The sequence below is a fragment of the Lampetra planeri genome, chromosome 15 (genome assembly GCF_965212315.1).
Source record: "Lampetra planeri chromosome 15, kcLamPlan1.2.h2, whole genome shotgun sequence".
NCBI classification, from domain to species: Eukaryota; Metazoa; Chordata; class Hyperoartia; order Petromyzontiformes; family Petromyzontidae; genus Lampetra; species Lampetra planeri.
The window spans coordinates 1261491-1281694 of NC_136121.1; the positions used below are offsets into that span (position 1 = coordinate 1261491).

Genomic DNA, 20204 nt, shown 5'->3' on the forward strand with positions numbered 1-20204 from the left:
CTGTAGTTACTAAACAACCACGTAAAAAACTACAGTATAAACTGCATGACAAACTAAAGTATAAACTACATAGCATCATCAGTAAACTTACTATACTCTACAATAAGCTGAGTTACTAACAGTAAGTAATACATGAAAAATTCTACGTTGTAAAAAATTATATAATATGCTTCCATCTAAACTTTATTCTCTTACATCACACGCGTCTATACCGTACTATATACTTCCATAGGCAAAACCAACATTAAATTACATACTGTATTGCTATAAACCACCCTATACCTTATACATTTTTAATATAACACTATGTATTATTCTACCCACCCTAATGTGTATCAAAATGGTTTATTACGTCCTTCCAGTGATTGCTAAGCCAGAATCCATCTTCTCGGTTAAAATTGTCTCTGTGTTTGTAAATGTGGATCGCCTCATGTACGAATCTCTCATGATAGCCAGATGGCTTGCAGAGAACCTCTGTCTTGGAGAAGTCAATGTCATGTGAGCCCACTGAGTTGTAACAGTGATCTGCCACGGCTGAGGTGTTTGTCCTACAGTGTTTCAGGTCAGCTTTATGTTCACGGATGCGGTCCGAGACATGTCGTTTGGTTTCCCCAATGTAACTGCTACCACAGAGGCAACTTAGTTTGTAGACACCAGGGTACTGTATGTCTGGAACCACATCTTTTACAGACGGTACCAGATCACGGATTTTATGTACTGTGTTGAATCGGACCTGGATCTTGTGTTTAATCAGGATTTTGGAGATCTTTTTTGTGACCCCAGCAATGTAGGGTAAGGTGATGGTCTTGAAAGGCTCCTCAACAGGATCCTTCTTGGTGGTTGGAGTGATGGCTTTGCGGATTGTGTAGTCGGAGTAACCATTAGCCTTAAGAGCTTGGCGTACGTGTTTGAGTTCACTGGAAATGTGTTCATGGTCGGAGATGCATTGGGCTCTATGATATAGAGTCTTGATGAGGGAATTCTTCTGGGATGGATGGTGGTGGGAATCCGGTTTTAGATAAGCATCCGTGTGGGTGGCTTTCCTGTAGACAGAGTGGCTCATTGAACCATCAGGTCTCCTTTTGATTAGGACATCCAAAAAGGGTAGCTTGCCATCATTTTCGACTTCCATGGTGAATCTGATGGCTGGGTGTATGGAATTGATATGGTCGAGAAATTGGTCTAGAGCAGGCCGGCCATGTGGCCAGATGACAAAAGTGTCGTCTACGTACCTCTTCCATAAGGTCGGGCGTAGAGTGGCAGTCTGGATGGCGTCCGTCTCAAATTTCTCCATGAAGATGTTGGCTACAACCGGAGATAAGGGGGAGCCCATTGGGGTGCCCTCAATTTGCTTGTAGAAGGTTCCATTCCAGGTGAAGTATGTATTGGTTAAGCAGTGTCTCACCAGGGGGGGTACCCCAGCATTCAGTCCTTGATGAACCAAGTCTTCAATGATTGCGATGGTGTCAGGCACAGGCACCTTGGTGAACAAGGAAACCACATCAAAACTGACAAGCAGGTCGTCTGGGGACAGGGCAATCCCCTTGATTGTTGATACCAGGTCAGTAGAGTTTAGTACTGCAGAGGTGGTTTTTCCAGTGAAAGGCCGTAGGATTTCGGACAAAAAACGAGCCAGTTTGTAAGTCGGGGAGTTGATAGTAGAGACAATGGGACGAAGAGGTGTATCTTCTTTATGTATCTTTGGCAAGCCGTACAATCTTGGTGGCCTGGCTGCAGAAGGTTTCAACGAGAACTGTTTGGTCTGATCAATTAATGCGGTTGAAGCAGAAATTATGTTGTTGGTTTTGGAGACGAGGCTGTTGGTGGGGTCTCTTTTTATTTTTGTATAGCTGCCATCGGTGAGTAGTTCTTGAATTTTGTTGTTGTATTCTATTTTGTCCATGATGACAGTGGCATTGCCTTTGTCGGCTGAGAGGATGACAATGTCATCCCTCTTTTTTAATTGAGCTAATTCAAAACGCTCATCTTTGCTGATGTTGCTAGCTGGCATCTTAGCGTTTTTGAGGGTTACAGAGATTTCCGATCTTGCTACGTCTGCAGCGATGTGACTCAAGCCCTTGAGAGCTACATCTACTCGAGCAATTATATCATTAACTGGTATGTGTCTAGGTGTGACTGCAAAGTTTAGTCCTTTAGCTAAAACGGATTTCAAACCTTCAGAAATAGGACTGTTACTGCGATTAATTACGACTTTGTTAACATCTAGCTTTTCAATGTGTGGGTCCGGTTTCTTGTTTGAGAGGCGGTTGAATTTGGAAATCAAGTTGTCCTTACATTTAGTCGACATAGCGGCAGCTGAAGAGGCAGTCATTTTTTCCACATGTTCCCAATCCGATGTGGACATTGTTGCACTCAAGGATAAGTGTGATTTGTAGAGTGTCTTGTCTAACTGATCTAGTTCGGTGCGCGTAAGTCTGATTTTCTCTGAGATAAGAGCTAAGCTAGTTCTAGACAGAATTCGTTTCGCATTAGAAGAAGTTACAGCAGCAGATGTTAGTGTAAATGCGTTCGGTATTACCTTAGAGTCGCGGCATCTCTTCAGAAAGGTGAGAGACTCGATTAGCTGAGCCTTCTTGTCCCGGAGCTTGTTGAAGGATCTCAAAGTTATGTGGAAACCCTCCCCGTAGAGGCGGTTAAATTTCGATTTAAAGCTTTCGTGACTGCAGGGATTCATCTTCTTGGTTCTTTCGGTAAAGTCACGTAGAAGGGAAGTAATAAAATAATAAAAATAAAACATAATAAAACAATTCTCACGACGTTTCGGCCACAACGCAAGCAGCCATCCTCAGGCGAAGAATGAAACACCCCAAGCTTGGAGCGTATATTTAAGCTGGGTTAGAGGGGGGGGAGGTGGGAAGAAGAGCGCCTAAACAAAATAATTTGCATATCAAGAGGAATTCAGCATATGGAAAATGCGTAGGAGGTGGGCGGGGGGGGTTCCAAATCAATACTATGCCCGTGCATTATGCAGGATTAGCAGCATCAAAGGGGGGGGGGGGAAGTGGGGGAGCATTAACAAAGGAAAGGAATGTTAATAGTATGTAGCTGTAGTTACTAAACAACCACGTAAAAAACTACAGTATAAACTGCATGACAAACTAAAGTATAAACTACATAGCATCATCAGTAAACTTACTATACTCTACAATAAGCTGAGTTACTAACAGTAAGTAATACATGAAAAATTTTACCTCCCCCCCCCTCTAACCCAGCTTAAATATACGCTCCAAGCTTGGGGTGTTTCATTCTTCGCCTGAGGATGGCTGCTTGCGTTGTGGCCGAAACGTCGTGAGAATTGTTTTATTATGTTTTATTTTTATTATTTTATTACTTCCCTTCTACGTGACTTTACCGAAAGAACCAAGAAGATGAATCCCTGCAGTCACGAAAGCTTTAAATCGAAATTTAACCGCCTCTACGGGGAGGGTTTCCACATAACTTTGAGATCCTTCAACAAGCTCCGGGACAAGAAGGCTCAGCTAATCGAGTCTCTCACCTTTCTGAAGAGATGCCGCGACTCTAAGGTAATACCGAACGCATTTACACTAACATCTGCTGCTGTAACTTCTTCTAATGCGAAACGAATTCTGTCTAGAACTAGCTTAGCTCTTATCTCAGAAAAAATCAGACTTACGCGCACCGAACTAGATCAGTTAGACAAGACACTCTACAAATCACACTTATCCTTGAGTGCAACAATGTCCACATCGGATTGGGAACATGTGGAAAAAATGACTGCCTCTTCAGCTGCCGCTATGTCGACTAAATGTAAGGACAACTTGATTTCCAAATTCAACCGCCTCTCAAACAAGAAACCGGACCCACACATTGAAAAGCTAGATGTTAACAAAGTCGTAATTAATCGCAGTAACAGTCCTATTTCTGAAGGTTTGAAATCCGTTTTAGCTAAAGGACTAAACTTTGCAGTCACACCTAGACACATACCAGTTAATGATATAATTGCTCGAGTAGATGTAGCTCTCAAGGGCTTGAGTCACATCGCTGCAGACGTAGCAAGATCGGAAATCTCTGTAACCCTCAAAAACGCTAAGATGCCAGCTAGCAACATCAGCAAAGATGAGCGTTTTGAATTAGCTCAATTAAAAAAGAGGGATGACATTGTCATCCTCTCAGCCGACAAAGGCAATGCCACTGTCATCATGGACAAAATAGAATACAACAACAAAATTCAAGAACTACTCACCGATGGCAGCTATACAAAAATAAAAAGAGACCCCACCAACAGCCTCGTCTCCAAAACCAACAACATAATTTCTGCTTCAACCGCATTAATTGATCAGACCAAACAGTTCTCGTTGAAACCTTCTGCAGCCAGGCCACCAAGATTGTACGGCTTGCCAAAGATACATAAAGAAGATACACCTCTTCGTCCCATTGTCTCTACTATCAACTCCCCGACTTACAAACTGGCTCGTTTTTTGTCCGAAATCCTACGGCCTTTCACTGGAAAAACCACCTCTGCAGTACTAAACTCTACTGACCTGGTATCAACAATCAAGGGGATTGCCCTGTCCCCAGACGACCTGCTTGTCAGTTTTGATGTGGTTTCCTTGTTCACCAAGGTGCCTGTGCCTGACACCATCGCAATCATTGAAGACTTGGTTCATCAAGGACTGAATGCTGGGGTACCCCCCCTGGTGAGACACTGCTTAACCAATACATACTTCACCTGGAATGGAACCTTCTACAAGCAAATTGAGGGCACCCCAATGGGCTCCCCCTTATCTCCGGTTGTAGCCAACATCTTCATGGAGAAATTTGAGACGGACGCCATCCAGACTGCCACTCTACGCCCGACCTTATGGAAGAGGTACGTAGACGACACTTTTGTCATCTGGCCACATGGCCGGCCTGCTCTAGACCAATTTCTCGACCATATCAATTCCATACACCCAGCCATCAGATTCACCATGGAAGTCGAAAATGATGGCAAGCTACCCTTTTTGGATGTCCTAATCAAAAGGAGACCTGATGGTTCAATGAGCCACTCTGTCTACAGGAAAGCCACCCACACGGATGCTTATCTAAAACCGGATTCCCACCACCATCCATCCCAGAAGAATTCCCTCATCAAGACTCTATATCATAGAGCCCAATGCATCTCCGACCATGAACACATTTCCAGTGAACTCAAACACGTACGCCAAGCTCTTAAGGCTAATGGTTACTCCGACTACACAATCCGCAAAGCCATCACTCCAACCACCAAGAAGGATCCTGTTGAGGAGCCTTTCAAGACCATCACCTTACCCTACATTGCTGGGGTCACAAAAAAGATCTCCAAAATCCTGATTAAACACAAGATCCAGGTCCGATTCAACACAGTACATAAAATCCGTGATCTGGTACCGTCTGTAAAAGATGTGGTTCCAGACATACAGTACCCTGGTGTCTACAAACTAAGTTGCCTCTGTGGTAGCAGTTACATTGGGGAAACCAAACGACATGTCTCGGACCGCATCCGTGAACATAAAGCTGACCTGAAACACTGTAGGACAAACACCTCAGCCGTGGCAGATCACTGTTACAACTCAGTGGGCTCACATGACATTGACTTCTCCAAGACAGAGGTTCTCTGCAAGCCATCTGGCTATCATGAGAGATTCGTACATGAGGCGATCCACATTTACAAACACAGAGACAATTTTAACCGAGAAGATGGATTCTGGCTTAGCAATCACTGGAAGGACGTAATAAACCATTTTGATACACATTAGGGTGGGTAGAATAATACATAGTGTTATATTAAAAATGTATAAGGTATAGGGTGGTTTATAGCAATACAGTATGTAATTTAATGTTGGTTTTGCCTATGGAAGTATATAGTACGGTATAGACGCGTGTGATGTAAGAGAATAAAGTTTAGATGGAAGCATATTATATAATTTTTTACAACGTAGAATTTTTCATGTATTACTTACTGTTAGTAACTCAGCTTATTGTAGAGTATAGTAAGTTTACTGATGATGCTATGTAGTTTATACTTTAGTTTGTCATGCAGTTTATACTGTAGTTTTTTACGTGGTTGTTTAGTAACTACAGCTACATACTATTAACATTCCTTTCCTTTGTTAATGCTCCCCCACTTCCCCCCCCCCCTTTGATGCTGCTAATCCTGCATAATGCACGGGCATAGTATTGATTTGGAACCCCCCCCCGCCCACCTCCTACGCATTTTCCATATGCTGAATTCCTCTTGATATGCAAATTATTTTGTTTAGGCGCTCTTCTTCCCACCTCCCCCCCCTCTAACCCAGCTTAAATATACGCTCCAAGCTTGGGGTGTTTCATTCTTCGCCTGAGGATGGCTGCTTGCGTTGTGGCCGAAACGTCGTGAGAATTGTTTTATTATGTTTTATTTTTATTATTTTATTACTTCCCTTCTACGTGACTTTACCGAAAGAACCAAGAAGATTACCATACGTTTTATCGAAAGTCAGATTGTAAATATAAAGCCATGAATATAAATGGTGAAAATACTGGCCAACTCAGAATTTTGCTGATGATACGGTCATTATATCAGCCAATGAACATGAATTCCAGAATATCATTGAAGAACTTAGCACAGTATGGAGAAATTCAAAGTTGGGCCCTAGATAAAAATATGAGCAAAACAAAGCTCAGTTACGACAAGTCCAGTAAACACTAGAAGTTATCAAAGGGACACAACTGGATAACACGTCAGAGTATTACATTCAGGACAATTATAGAAAGCTGGGTTGGTATCAAAATAATGAAATACAGTATTCCCTCGATATTCGTGAGGGATACGTTCCGGAGATGGTCGTGAAAATCACATTTCGCATTTCATAATATTGGCCGACGAATGTCGTACACACAACGTCTGCAGATCATTCTAAAGCTTCCATAATTTCTCTATCTCGCTCATGTCTTTACCGCGTCACTTTATCTCTCATCGCCTTATCCCATCACTTTATCCCATAGCTTCCCCGCATCACATTCTCTCTCATCACTTTATCTCATCACTTTCTCTCTCTCGATGTAAAGTCGTGCAGATTTCCAGATGCAATTCGCAGATAGCCAAAGTGGCAGGAAAGCAAGTCCGTGAATAACGACGGAATACTGCAGTCAAGTGAGAGCATGTTAGAGTGCTTTTGGAAAACCGAACTTAATTATAAAAGCCAACACTAAAAATGTGCCTAAAGAACAACGTTTTCAATCAGTGCCCATGACCTGCTGTGACATGGCTCAGAAACGTGGACATAACAAAGGGCGAGGATGTTACGTGTTCACCTCCTGCGGTTAATGCGGGCAACTGTGTTGGTTATTCACCTGCGAAGCTAAGCAGTGTTGAGCCTGGATAGTGCTCGAATGGGTGAGCACCATACATGGCGGAGCTATTGATTGGCCGGTAAAGAGCATTGCAGCAAAGTCGGTTGCTATACTGCACTTCTATGCTGCCTGCCTTCACAGACCCGAAATTATCAGTGCGGTGAAGCATGGTCAAGTACGCAGGTGTTGGGGAGGTTGTCATCCAGTAGTCGATTGGCTAAGAGGCTGCACGTGTAGATAAGTGATGACGATCTATTTCAGCCGCTCAAACAACGTATCATGACATCAACAGCTGAAAAACGATTAGTGTAATGACAAATGACAACCATGTGGGCACTGAAGCTTAAATAAACGGTAAGTCATGGCCAAAGGTATATCAATGCATCAATTAGCTGCAATCGCCTCGACTATCTACAAGGGGTCAAGTATTTTGGGTGACTTTTTTAAGTTTTGTCAACATATTAATCTCGAACTAAATCTATAGCTCAGCCTGTATTTAATGTCAGCATATTGTGAATGGAATTTTTATGTTTATAATTCAAGACTTTAACAAACCTGCCTCTGATGCACTACATTGTTCGATGTACATCAATCTAAATGGTTTAAACCGAGATACAAGTGCCAGGAAACGTGCCGCAAAAATCTCTCCCTTGTCTCTGCTAAAATTTTAAAGCCCCAAAAATGTAGATGGATTGGTTTTTGATGTATCACATTGATACACATTTAGGATTCCTACCCATGAATGGTTATTTTCATTGCGTTGAGTATAATATTGTGCACTTGCAGTGTAAGCATCATTGCATCTTGTTTGATTGGCTAAACAGCAATTTTATCAAATCACAAACCTGATCAAATTTTAAATGAAAGGTGACTCGCCCTTAGGCGGAATTTAGAATGATGTGTATTTCGTAATTAAACATTCAGAACCAGACTTGTCTATCCTAATCAATCATTGACAAGAAGGCTGCACACGACATCAAGAGCTGGACAACGATAAGTGTAATGACACGTTCAAAGATAGTGGGCACTAAAGCTTAAATAAAAGGTAAGCCACGGCATCCGTCTAAAAATGGCCAATAATATTAATGCTGAACCGAAGCAGACATGTCACCTAATGCATCAATTAGCCGCAATTTGCTCCATTACCCACAATGGGTCAAGTCTTTTGAAATATGTTATTCAGTTGTTTTGTCAAGATATTAATAAGAATCAGAATATTTAGCTGTGGGTCTTCCAATATTGATATGGACAATGACGAGACCCAGTCTGTTGTTTTACATATAATCTGGCCCTAAATACAGCGACTGTAATCACTAACACGAGACGGCTAATCCTGTAATATTTAATGTCAGCTTATTGTAAAATAACATTGAATACGCATCGTGACCTTCAAGCCTAATGCACAATTTGCATAAATGTTGCTATATAATACGAGGCGTAAGAGTCAGGAAAGCAGAGGGCAGTGCTTCTGAAGCCTCTACAACATTTCATCGGTCTTGTTAAGGGAGAAGAACAGGAGGACAATGAATATTCTCATTCTACTTGTCCTTTTGGGACCTGGTAGGTTCTGTTTTAAAAAATAAATGTGTAATGAAGTAAACTTGCAAATATTAAGATGCCAGAAATGCAGTGTAGTTATGTAGTTTGAATGAGTGTGGAGTATCCTAAGCACTTCCACAAATCTTCTCATTGGTAACATGTACATGCGAGGTACATTTAAAATAAAATAAAATTCATTACCCGTTTAAAATATCATTGATATCAGTAAATATGTACGACAGTAGAATTTCTCAAACGTCAGTTATTTCGCTGACAGTAATTTGTTTGTCTTAAAATTAGTTTTACTGTACTCTATATTGAAACAAATGCAAAAATAATGCAGTGATTATAAATATCCACAGGTCGATGTTTCGTTTATGTGATAGACAATCATGTTACCTAACATTTTGAACATTTGAATATAGCATACACGCTTATCGAATATAGATTTATACAGCGCCTTATTCTGAGGACACTTTACAGCAATTGTAAAATTATACAAAAGATGATAGTGGTTGAAATAAAGAGTGGGGTGATTACAAGTGGTGGTGTAGTCATGGTGACAGCAGAACACGCGGGAGTGGTCAAGGTGGGGTTGGGGTAGTGATAGGGGTTGGGGTAGTGATAGGGGTTGGGGTAGTGATAGGGGTTGGGGTAGTGATAGGAGTTGGGGTAGTGGTTGAGGTAGTGATAGGGGTTGGGGTAGTGATAGGAGTAGTGAAAGGGGTAGTTAAAGGGGATGGGGTAGTCATAGAGGATGGGGGTAGTGATAGTGGTAGTGATAGGGGTATTCAAAGGGGGTGGGATAGTGATGGAGTAGGCCTGGATGTAGCTGGATGACATTGGTGGGGAGTAGCAGTAGGAAGAGATGGGTTCTAAGGGAGTAATGTAACCAAGTGATTATAAATATTAATAACGCACGCTTTTACTGCTAAAATTAAGTCAGTTAGTTTCTGCACCACTCACCACAGGGATGTATTCGTACAGCATTAAAGTCAATTGATAAGTGTGAAGGAGACAGACCCTCCGGCCTCTCCTGGGATATCTCTCATTTTCAAATGTACCTCAAATTTGACACGTTCAGTAAATGATACTGTGCGGTCTACACTGAGGGGAGAATTTGAATAAAATTGGGAAATGTAAAGTCACTTCTATTATAGAATTTGCCAACAACATTATTTGTAACGAGAGGTAAACATGGGTTGATGGCTTGAAGAACGTTTATGCTTTGATTTTAGACGTGTTCTTCACTCAAAAAGTGACCACAGTTTTGTTTATTTTGCACCAGGACTATAATATGTTTTATACAATTGAATGCCTATTTGCAGGATGAGAGATGTAAACCCATACTTTTTAATATTACCAATCTTTGAAAATATGAATTGATAATAAGTACAAGACGTCCCAGGATAGACTTTTATTCTAGGTGTCGCTGTTCATCACTAACACGCGCTATGCATTCCAGGCTTGGCTGTGGCTCAGTACGAGGAAGACGTTCAGTGTGAGAGCGAAGAGGGAGTGTGTCAGTACAATAATGAGACGTGCAATGGCACGTACGAGTTGGGTAAATGCGGTGGACCAATCAACCGGCAGTGCTGTCTCGGTGAGTATCTGCAAGTCTACATTCAATGTGTAAGGGTGGTGTTGTGACACATTGAGGTTAGGGTGAGGATATGGAGACACAGACCCTGAATTGATAAAAGAGGTGGGAATGCAGCCGGGAAGAAGGCGGAAGGGGATTGACTGAGGAGTTGAAGGAGAGAGATTTTGGCAGCAAGGAAGGAAGGAGGAGGAGTTAGAGCAGTGGCTCTTAACCTTTACGCCATCCTGCACCCCTTTGGTTCTCAGAAGGGGCATCTCGCACCTTGGGGGTGCGTGCACCCCAGGTTAAAAACCACTGCGTAAAATGGACCTTCTGGAAAGTTCTGAAGAGATCTGCGGGCAGTGGCTATGGGACGCGTGCCCGGGGCTCTAGAAGAGAAGGGTTCCTGTCAGTGCCTATGTGTTGTAGTTTGAGGAACTTAAATAAAGTCCTTACCCGAAGATCGCCTCGTGTGGATTCCCTTTCACATCTCTTAAACATAACATTTCGTGAAATGAGTAGCTGGCAGTTTGGTCTGAAGTTTACATATTGAGGAGTGCATGGAATAAAAGTTATGCAAAGTATTTTAATGCATTAAATTAAAACAAAATCTGCTTTGATGTACGAGAGCTGTATTGAATAACGGCAGAATTCAGGGTAGGCTGGAAAGGCAACTCGAGGATAGTTAATTAATTAAACATAAAAATACAGTGTATATATGTTGAACTTCTTTCGCTCCGTACGTAACCTACCGTGATAATTGGAGGTGCGGGAAAAGGCAATCAACACAAAAAGCAGTTCTAAAGAAATTAGTTTTCATTTTAGATGTAATAGTGCATAGCTCTAGTAGCTTCGTAATATCGGAAGGAAGAGCGTTCCAGACGGCCACAGACGCGTACATTTAAAAGCCGCTGCTGCGCCGATGACCAGAGTTTTGCGTGATGATTTATGCTCCTTGAGATTAGCGAGGTACAGTATGTCATCGCCACGGTAGACTGATGCAATGGGATGCCGGTCACCCGCATGCTCTAATCATCGTGTTTATTTACCCTCAGAAAACGACAATCCGCTCAGATACAGCCTCCAACTACCGCCTTATGGCCATGGTAAGTGACTGGGATTTTTTTTTAAACGACTCAATGGTACTGTATTTATTACATTCGTCTTCTTGATTGTTCACAATAATCTGCATTTTCTTCTTTCCCGACTGGGAGAACTGCTTCCTGTTCGCATTTTTTCCGTGGACAGAGTCGCGTGGCAAATTCTCTTTTTTATATCCGTGGGATAGATGAGATTTTCCAAACATAGCACGAAAATCTACGTTCACTGAATCGATACGGTGTCTATTCATGAAAAAAAAACCTTGCAAGTGTTTGTTCTAATTCTAATATATTGGCATTTAATCCTTCATCTACTGATAACATGTGCACCAATAACATCTATGGCCAGGGAGCTGTGCATATGCAAAGTGTACGCATCACACGTGCAGGTCACACGCCGTTGCCATCGTCACCGTGCGTGCGCTATGCGTGATGCCACCAATGTGCACACACGGACTGCACATGAATCGCACATCCTGCGTAACACAAAATTCCCGTTGCTGTTCAAAACCTCCATATAGATGTCAATTCCACTCCAACACATCGCCAAAGCAACGTGGCGCTTCAGTAGCCACTGGAATCCATTTTCGTTTCGGTTTTTATTTGCAAAAGTAGTCATATTGTTTTCAAGTTACGAGTGGGCCTTCACCGACTCATTTACCCAGCGTTCACTTTGGGGAAATTTGTCATGACACTTATCTGTGAATTTAACCGAAAAAAAGTTTTTCACGAAAAACAATAAACTTGATTTTCATTATTGTTTTCTATCTACGTGACTTTACCGAAAGAAGCAAAGAATATCATCCTATATACCTGTCAACCCCTTATCAGTGCCTACCTTATTACAGACCAATTTAGACCTTATTGGTCACCCCGTGCACTTTAAATATCAACGTTCATCTTACAAAGTCCCATCACAAGGGAGAAACACAAATAGACATTTTTTGTTGCCCGTATTGAGACGCAGTATGCCGTATGGAGATGAAAACTCAATTTCCCTGTACAAGAATGCATCCTATTTGCATGTATTTGCAAATGTTTCATGGATAAGTGGGTAAAATCCACGGATAGCTCGGATAATAGGATCTGCGATGTCCATCCCTCCACATTATAGCAAATGAGAGTTCTGCATGATCTCAATTTAAATCATGACATACCATATACGCAGTAATATCATACATATTTTTAATTGAAAATGTATGCAAATGTTGACAAGTGTTGAGATTTATTATTTTTACAGGGTCATAGTTTAAGAATCCTTGGTTTGTCAACAGTTATTAAAATAACATTATTCCACTACATTATATTGCATTGCCATACGAATTTCTTATACGTATTTGCCACTGAAAGTCGTCCATCCAATTATGACATTTTACCAAAGGGCAGCAGACATTTAACAGGCTGCTGAGATTTGGTGATGTCGAAACTGGCCCAGTAATTTGGCTTGTTCAAACAAATGGTAATTTGGACACATTGATTCAGAAGGCCAACTGGGTATCGTGTCCCTACTTAGGAGCAATTCCGTTTTTTTTGCTTTGTAAACCCTTCTTAATATACGATAGAAAGTATTAAATCAAATAAAAATGCACACGTCACATTTTCTGTTGAAAACTTAACACTTACTAAGTGGTATGCATGATAGAATTAAGCAACTCCATTCTTTACAATGAAAGCCATAATGTGGGTTAAGAAATGTAAGAAAAAGTGTGGCTTGAGATAAGATGTGTCTGTTGCTGGGAAAATTATTTCAGTGTTGCATCTTTTACACCAAAAATAAATATACCACACGATATAATAATGTTTGCTAGCATGCAGTATTTAATGTTATTCTGTCTTAATATTTTCATTTTACAGTGATTACTCAATGCAAACAGGGTGACTTTTGCCAGTCCCTTGGTGAAAAGTGTCAGGACATTTGGAACCCTAATTTGAAATGCAATGGCAAATACAGACCGAAAATGTGCCCCGAACCAGGACATTGCCAGTGTTGCCTACGTAAGTATCCGCAAGTCTGATTTCGTGCATTAGACACAACTAATGCACGTGGGAAGATACATTGAAACAATCACTCTGTAGTCCACACACTTCGCGGTACATATATAGCACAAATTATAAGTTACGTATGCATTCTCTTCCACTGGGCAAACTAACGGCAGTATAATGCAATTTGATTTGTGTAAACATTCGTTAGAAGTAAATGTTTAAAGTGATCGAAGGATCACATTGTATTGTATTACTTCTGACGGGATTGACTTATTTATTTAAAGTAAAACCCGAACCGGTGGGATGCAAGTTACACTTCAATGTAGCCAAAGCAGAGGGTTAAGCCAATTGTAGGTTAAACCAAGAGAGTCAACGTTCAAAATAAATATGAGCAGGCATTTGATATTAAGTTAATTCTAGTTAACAAATTCAAATAGCCGGAAGAGCACATAAATAGTTGTCACCACTTCAGACAAATAATTAACCAGATTAGCTATCATCATCATCAGCCATGGTAAATTCACTGCTGGACGAAGGCCTCCCCAAGCCACCGCCACCTCTCAGGATGCTCTTGATGTGACAGTCCACCCAGCACCTGCACATGAACTGATTTAATGATGAAGCGACATCCAGAGGAGGGAACACGCCAGGGAAGATTTCCACCAAAGGGATGTAACGATGAAATCAGCTTGTGTTCAGACAGAAGCTACGTGATAGGCATTTTATCCTCGAACTATAATAGACGGCGACGCCTTCAGCAGACCATCTCGGAGTAGATTGAGCGTAGCTGATGATGATGATGACAATGACTTAGGTTTCACACAAGCAAAGAACGCATCTTGGAACGTCTGCCTCGGTTTTATTTGTTACAAAGCCCGGAGCCTAAAGGGCGTTTCCAATAAGCCATTTTTGTACGTTTTAAAAAAACAATTAGTGCAGTGTTCTAACAATAAAGCGTGTTATGAATAAAGCAATGTTTTTGCATAAAAAAATGATATCTCTCCATAATATAGGTTTTGTTAGTTACATCGCATAAAATATAAATGCGTCGTTAAACACGCCACCACCCGACACAGCCAATTAGTAAGGGTTGTCACATAGCCAGAACATGCCAATTCGTCACTAGTACAGCACACCAGTGTGTTGGAGAGCCAAGCCACAACATTTACAATCTCCAGTTTTCGATTGAACTCCTGTTTCAATTTATTTTGAGTTGATTATGCAGTATCGACGACACTGGAGGTAGAATTGTAAACAATTTGGAAAATGGAAGTCGCCTGCATTCTAGAAGTTCACAACACCATTCTATTCAATGAAAGGCATGGATTGAGGACTTATACTTTGATATTACGTGTCCACTGGCAAACATCTAATGTTGTACTTTTCTTGCATCGGTGCTAATCAGATTGTTTACAAAGTAGAGTTATGTTTATTAGTATGGAAGATTGAAAGGCATTCTACTTTAATATGTCTGCTGTTGCTGGGTGCAAACAGGGTGCCAAGCAGATGAAAGGTGTAAAAAGGTTGGTGGATCGTGTCAGTACAATAATTACAAATGCCATGGCATAAACATGCTGAACATGTGCCCCGGAGGAAAAAACTGTCAGTGCTGCGTCCGTGAGTATCCACACGCCTTCAGTCCTAAAACTCTTGAAAATTCATGAACCCTAATTTATAAAATGTTTAGTTATAGTAACTAAAATCCCGGGCTTGCCGGATTTTGCACTTATCCGGACCACGGCAGACGACACCAGTAAAATAACCGAGTTGTCGTGCAGTGCAGGCACACGCCCAGCAGGTGTCGTGCAGTGCAGGCACACGTACAGCAGGTGGCGTGCAGTGCAGGCACACGCACAGCAGGTGGCGCACGCCCGGCAGCTGCGTGTAGTAAGCCCCGTTCACTCGTCTTAAGCTCTCGTCCAGACCTCTTCAATTCTTCTTTCTCTTCGTCTCTCGTGCTGGCTCTTGTTTCCACTGTTGTGTGAAGGCCTGGCAACATGCAAACGCTGTGTATCAAGTTCTTACTCTTTCTGATGTCAAAGTTGACGTAACACTTTCTCGGAAGCGAATCGTGATTTTTCTTTAGTTTGTCCTTTCATTAGAAATGTAGAATTTCCAATACTGGTTTAGGACTGCCATTCTATAGGGAAGCACTACCGAGTGCTCATGTTGAATACGGAGACACTTATGACCTTATTATAACAATGTCAAAAATGTATAGCAACTAATGCAGCCAACATGCATAAAGTGTAGAATATGTTCTGAATGTGCACATCGATATATCTTCTTAGGTTTTTTCGGTAAAGTCACGTAGAAAGTAAAATAAAATAAAAACAAAAATCACGACGTTTCGGAGGCAACACAAGTCTCCGTCATCAGGTGGGACCGTCACAGCCAGATTAGCTGTATCAAGCTAATACTAACTCTTGATACAGCTAATCTGGCTGTGACGTTCCCACCTGATGACGGAGACTTGTGTTGCCTCCGAAACGTCGTGATTTTTGTTTTTATTTTATTTTACTTTCTACGTGACTTTACCGAAAAAACCTAAGAAGATGATTCCTTGCAGTCACGAAAGCTTCAAATCTACACATCGATATACATAATTATGTACTTTGTGTTCTATAATGCCATACAGCAAAATGGAAACCCTTCTGTCACGGCCAAGTGGTGAACGTCGTAAGAGGATGCGAGGGTAAATATGGATGCGGTCACTACAAGGCACATCGGTAAGAGTCTTCACTCGCTCAGAGGCTACGTGAGGCACACCCATTACTTCTGGCGATTACAATGGTCCAGCCCCACCCTTTACAAATTTACCATATTATGTGTTCGTTCTGTGCAATTGAAAAGAGTGGTTGTCAATGTCTGTAATTGAAAACGTTATTCAGTCTTCCAAGTAAGTCCAAACACTCTTGTTATACAGTAGTTATAACTTTTTATGTCATTTGTGATTACGAAACTGTTCGTAATATTTTCCAGAGACAGTTTTGAGCTAATATAGCAGTTTTTTTAGTTTCCTTATACATTTTATAGTAAGTTATCTTCAGATGATACACGTTCTATCTTTGAGAATACAATCAAACCATCCTTGTGCAATGTGTAAGCAGACAGGACATTACGCTAAATTGATCTGATGATAGAATCTGATTTATTTTTCTGTAAGATAATTGCATTTGGTGCTGAGTGGAGCGAGGCACATCGCTTATATTGAATTTCATGGCTCAGAGTAAAGTTCTTCCAGTAATAGAAAAAATGATATTACTCTTACATCAATTGTATATACCGTAGTACAATAACGTCTTACACTTCAGAAGTTCATCTCGAATTTCCCACGCAAGATGTGCATATTTTGCTTAACACTGAAATCCTACCGTGCAGTTGAAAAAGCATCGGGAGTTTTTGAGGCGTTCAACATTTATTTATTTTTGTGTCCTTTCTGGCTTTCTCCGAATTTAGGCTTCATGAGGTTTTATTGTATTAATTTTACGGGACATTTTACATTGCAGCACACACTTAGTCAAAGGTCATTTACCATCGCATAGGTAAATGTCTCACCTTTATGAAGATGAAGCAAACAGGTTTCATTCATTAATCAGTAAACAACAGTTGAGGAAACACCCACTGCCGTTATTTTCAATGGCTTTGTAATTGATAACAATAAAAAAATCCACGTGAGTTTGGATCCAATCACTGAACCAAGCGATGGAAGGCCTGATTAAAACCCTTGTGGTTATGTGATGGACCTAATTAAGATATTATTTGCTTAGCCGACATTGTTACCATAGCACTTGACATAAGTCCTTATTGAGGGTTAACTAAGCCCATAAACCCTGCAGGGTTAATTAAATAACCACGACCTTGTAGGAAGTCGAGAGTGGTTGTTCCTTGGAGACACTGACCTCCACCCAATTGACATCAGGGATTCAGGGCCTCCACAGTGATGAGCATCATAACAATATTGAGACACTGGGCATATTTTATTTTATTGAGATGCACACTAATTTTTACATGAACAACTACGATACGAACAACATGCGTACCGTACAGTATATATATTTTAATGTGAAAATAACCTCCTATTTTTAATTGAATACAGTCCACATGGCATGCACATGGGAGTGGATATAATTTGCCCGGATGGATCGAAAGTGAATGCACCATTCAAAGGAGAACTGAAGGGTTGGGCCAGGGCCTACAAGAAAAACAATGCAGTCAATGATGGAGTGATCCTTTCTAACTCTGGTAATGTTACACACTTTTCATAATTAATCCCATTTTGCACAACGCTATTCAATTATTGTATATGTTTATACTACTTGTTCTTGCAGTTCATAGGCTAAGCTTCTCATGATGAATGTGAAGACTAATACACCTCTTTAATGCATTCAGTAAACATCATTAAAATGTGATTCTCCTATACGCATATATATGCAGTGCTATGAACAAACACATGAGTTTGGGTGAATAAACAGATAGAATATAGCCCAACAACCTGACAATCATTACGGGCCTAGAAAGATGTTTCTGGGTCTGTGAAGTATAATGCATGCGAGATTTATGGATCTGCAGTGGTGAAAGAATGATTAATATCAAAAACAAGACATTTAATCAATGTGGACCAACCAATAAATGCTTGTCAAGTTGTAACTGAACAAAAACATAGATAAGTAATAGCTTTGCAGCTTGAAACATATAAAAAAACATCTATGGTGTGGAAATGTGTGGGTTCATCCACGATAATACATAGTGCATTATTGTCTGACATTGAGTTTGAAGTGAGAACAATGTATTTTACAATGACATTTAAATTCCAATACTAACATGTTCGGTGTTTGTCTCTTTGATTGTGTGTGTGCAGTCTTCTGCATTAAGATTTTCCATATCCACGCTTACCACTATAAAGGCGCAGTTGACAGTGATCAGGCAATTGGGTATCTGCTGAACGTGCAGAAAGTTTACCCTGGAGTCACCTCCCATATCCACGTCGAGATGTGTGATAAATCCAGGAATCCAACATTTTACTTAAATTAACAACGGCATGAATTGATGAAGACGGGGTCTTTTTACGTTTCATTCTGGGACTAGTTTAAGGTTTTGCTAATATTAATCACAATAAATTACAAATATTGTGCAATGAAATATGAGTGATATTACAGGACTTCCTCAGTATCTATAGTTACATCTATTTTCCAGAACCACTAGACCACACAACCTCTAAGCTGCACTCTTAATTTGCACGGAATTATCTCAAGTGAGAGCCCAATATTTGAAAGGAGACTCTTAAAGCTACAATGGCTTCAATTGCATTATTAGAGTTTGATAAGATTTTAGTCATATTTTCATTACTTTACGCAACATTCTGAATCCCAAAAGCTTTTGAAGGATCCTAATTGAGATGTTTTGTAAAATGAGAGCGTTTGTTGCGTTTGAGGAAAAACAAAATCCTGAGAAACTCCCACGATTAACGTGTTTAGAACACTAAAACAGTGTGCAATTAAAGTAAATCGGAACTTCCCTAATTAGCAACCCACTAGCAGTACGCTGCTGTTCCTCAAGATGAGTGTTACAAGAAGGTGATAATCGTGTTATAATTGTATGGTTTTACACATGGCCAAGTTTACCCCAATTTGCTTTCGTCCTGGTACATAGAAAAGCATACAATTTAAATGAACGCTTCTGGAGCGCACTAAGTGTGGTTAATTTCACTCCTACCTTTGAATAAATTCAGAAGTGTTTTTTTAATTGAACTGGTCATATTGTATAATAACTGTAATCCAGTGCTTTAGGAGGCAAGGATTGGGTGAGTGAATAGATAACTGAAAATTCCAAGGAGACATCATTACAGCCAATGGCTTTGTGAACCATCAAGTGGGAAATTTCTAAAATACCCCCTTCTATGTGTGGATTTTCTCTGAGAACATTTTTCTTCCCACATGCAAAAACATTCTTTAAATACATTTTAACAGACTTTGCTAGGACAAATACATGACAAAGTCACCATCAACAATGCTCAACCCACTGCTGGATGAAGGAAACTGCCATTATCAATAGTATCCATATACATATTTATTTTTAATTCTATTCGGGATAAAAGTTTAGATAGTCACCCACATCTGGTCGAGTGGTAGCATGGCATGACATTCTTAGGGTGACTAGTGTAGTTCTAAAGCATTCATGTCATGCATCCTGTGTATTAAGCATATCTGATATGATGCAAACACCTGTAATATCATGAAGTATTCATGCATTTTAAATGGTACTTTATTAATGGTATTTTTGATTAATGGCTTGCGGGTGCCGATGCAGTATTTGTACCGTTTGCTTGTCGATGAGATTGCAAATAGTCTTTTGAGATCATACTGTATTGTAGGAAATAAAGGTGGTTTCTTTCTGCTATCGTATCATTTTATTTGACTAGTCAGTGCTTGCTTGTTGTATGGGCCAATCCATGGGTGGAGTTTGCGGGGGGGGGGGGGGGCAATGTCCCGCCCAAACTGGGCATCTTCATTAATGTATTTTCAGTATTCTTTGGGTCTTTCGGTAAAGACATGTAGATATGTTCCAATTAATAAATATAAAATGAACAAAAAACTACGATGTTTCGATCACAACACCAGTGATCGGTAAACGGGGAAAGCTGCTAAGAGCAGATTGTTTTAAAG

General features: G+C 40.5%; 1 protein-coding gene across 1 annotated transcript; it reads left to right on the plus strand.

Annotated features, from left to right (window-relative positions):
* The first annotated feature begins 8798 nt into the window (after positions 1 to 8798).
* On the plus strand, positions 8799 to 19943 carry LOC144722589 (uncharacterized). The gene is made up of 8 exons (XM_078600807.1): positions 8799 to 8895; positions 10340 to 10477; positions 11512 to 11562; positions 13411 to 13551; positions 15034 to 15156; positions 16178 to 16268; positions 17639 to 17784; positions 18401 to 19943. The coding sequence occupies exons 1-8, from the start codon at positions 8859 to 8861 to the stop codon at positions 18571 to 18573; spliced, it is 900 nt and encodes a 299-aa protein (XP_078456933.1). The 5' UTR covers positions 8799 to 8858; the 3' UTR covers positions 18574 to 19943.
* Positions 19944 to 20204: the final 261 nt, after the last annotated feature.

Coding starts and splice junctions, on each gene's coding strand:
- LOC144722589 (XM_078600807.1), top strand. CDS start 8,859: ATGAATATTCTCATTCTACTTGTCCTTTTGGGACCTG. Junction 11,563..13,410: donor ACTACCGCCTTATGGCCATG/GTAAGTGACTGG, acceptor TTCATTTTACAG/TGATTACTCAATGCAAACAG. Junction 15,157..16,177: donor AAACTGTCAGTGCTGCGTCC/GTGAGTATCCAC, acceptor AATGCCATACAG/CAAAATGGAAACCCTTCTGT.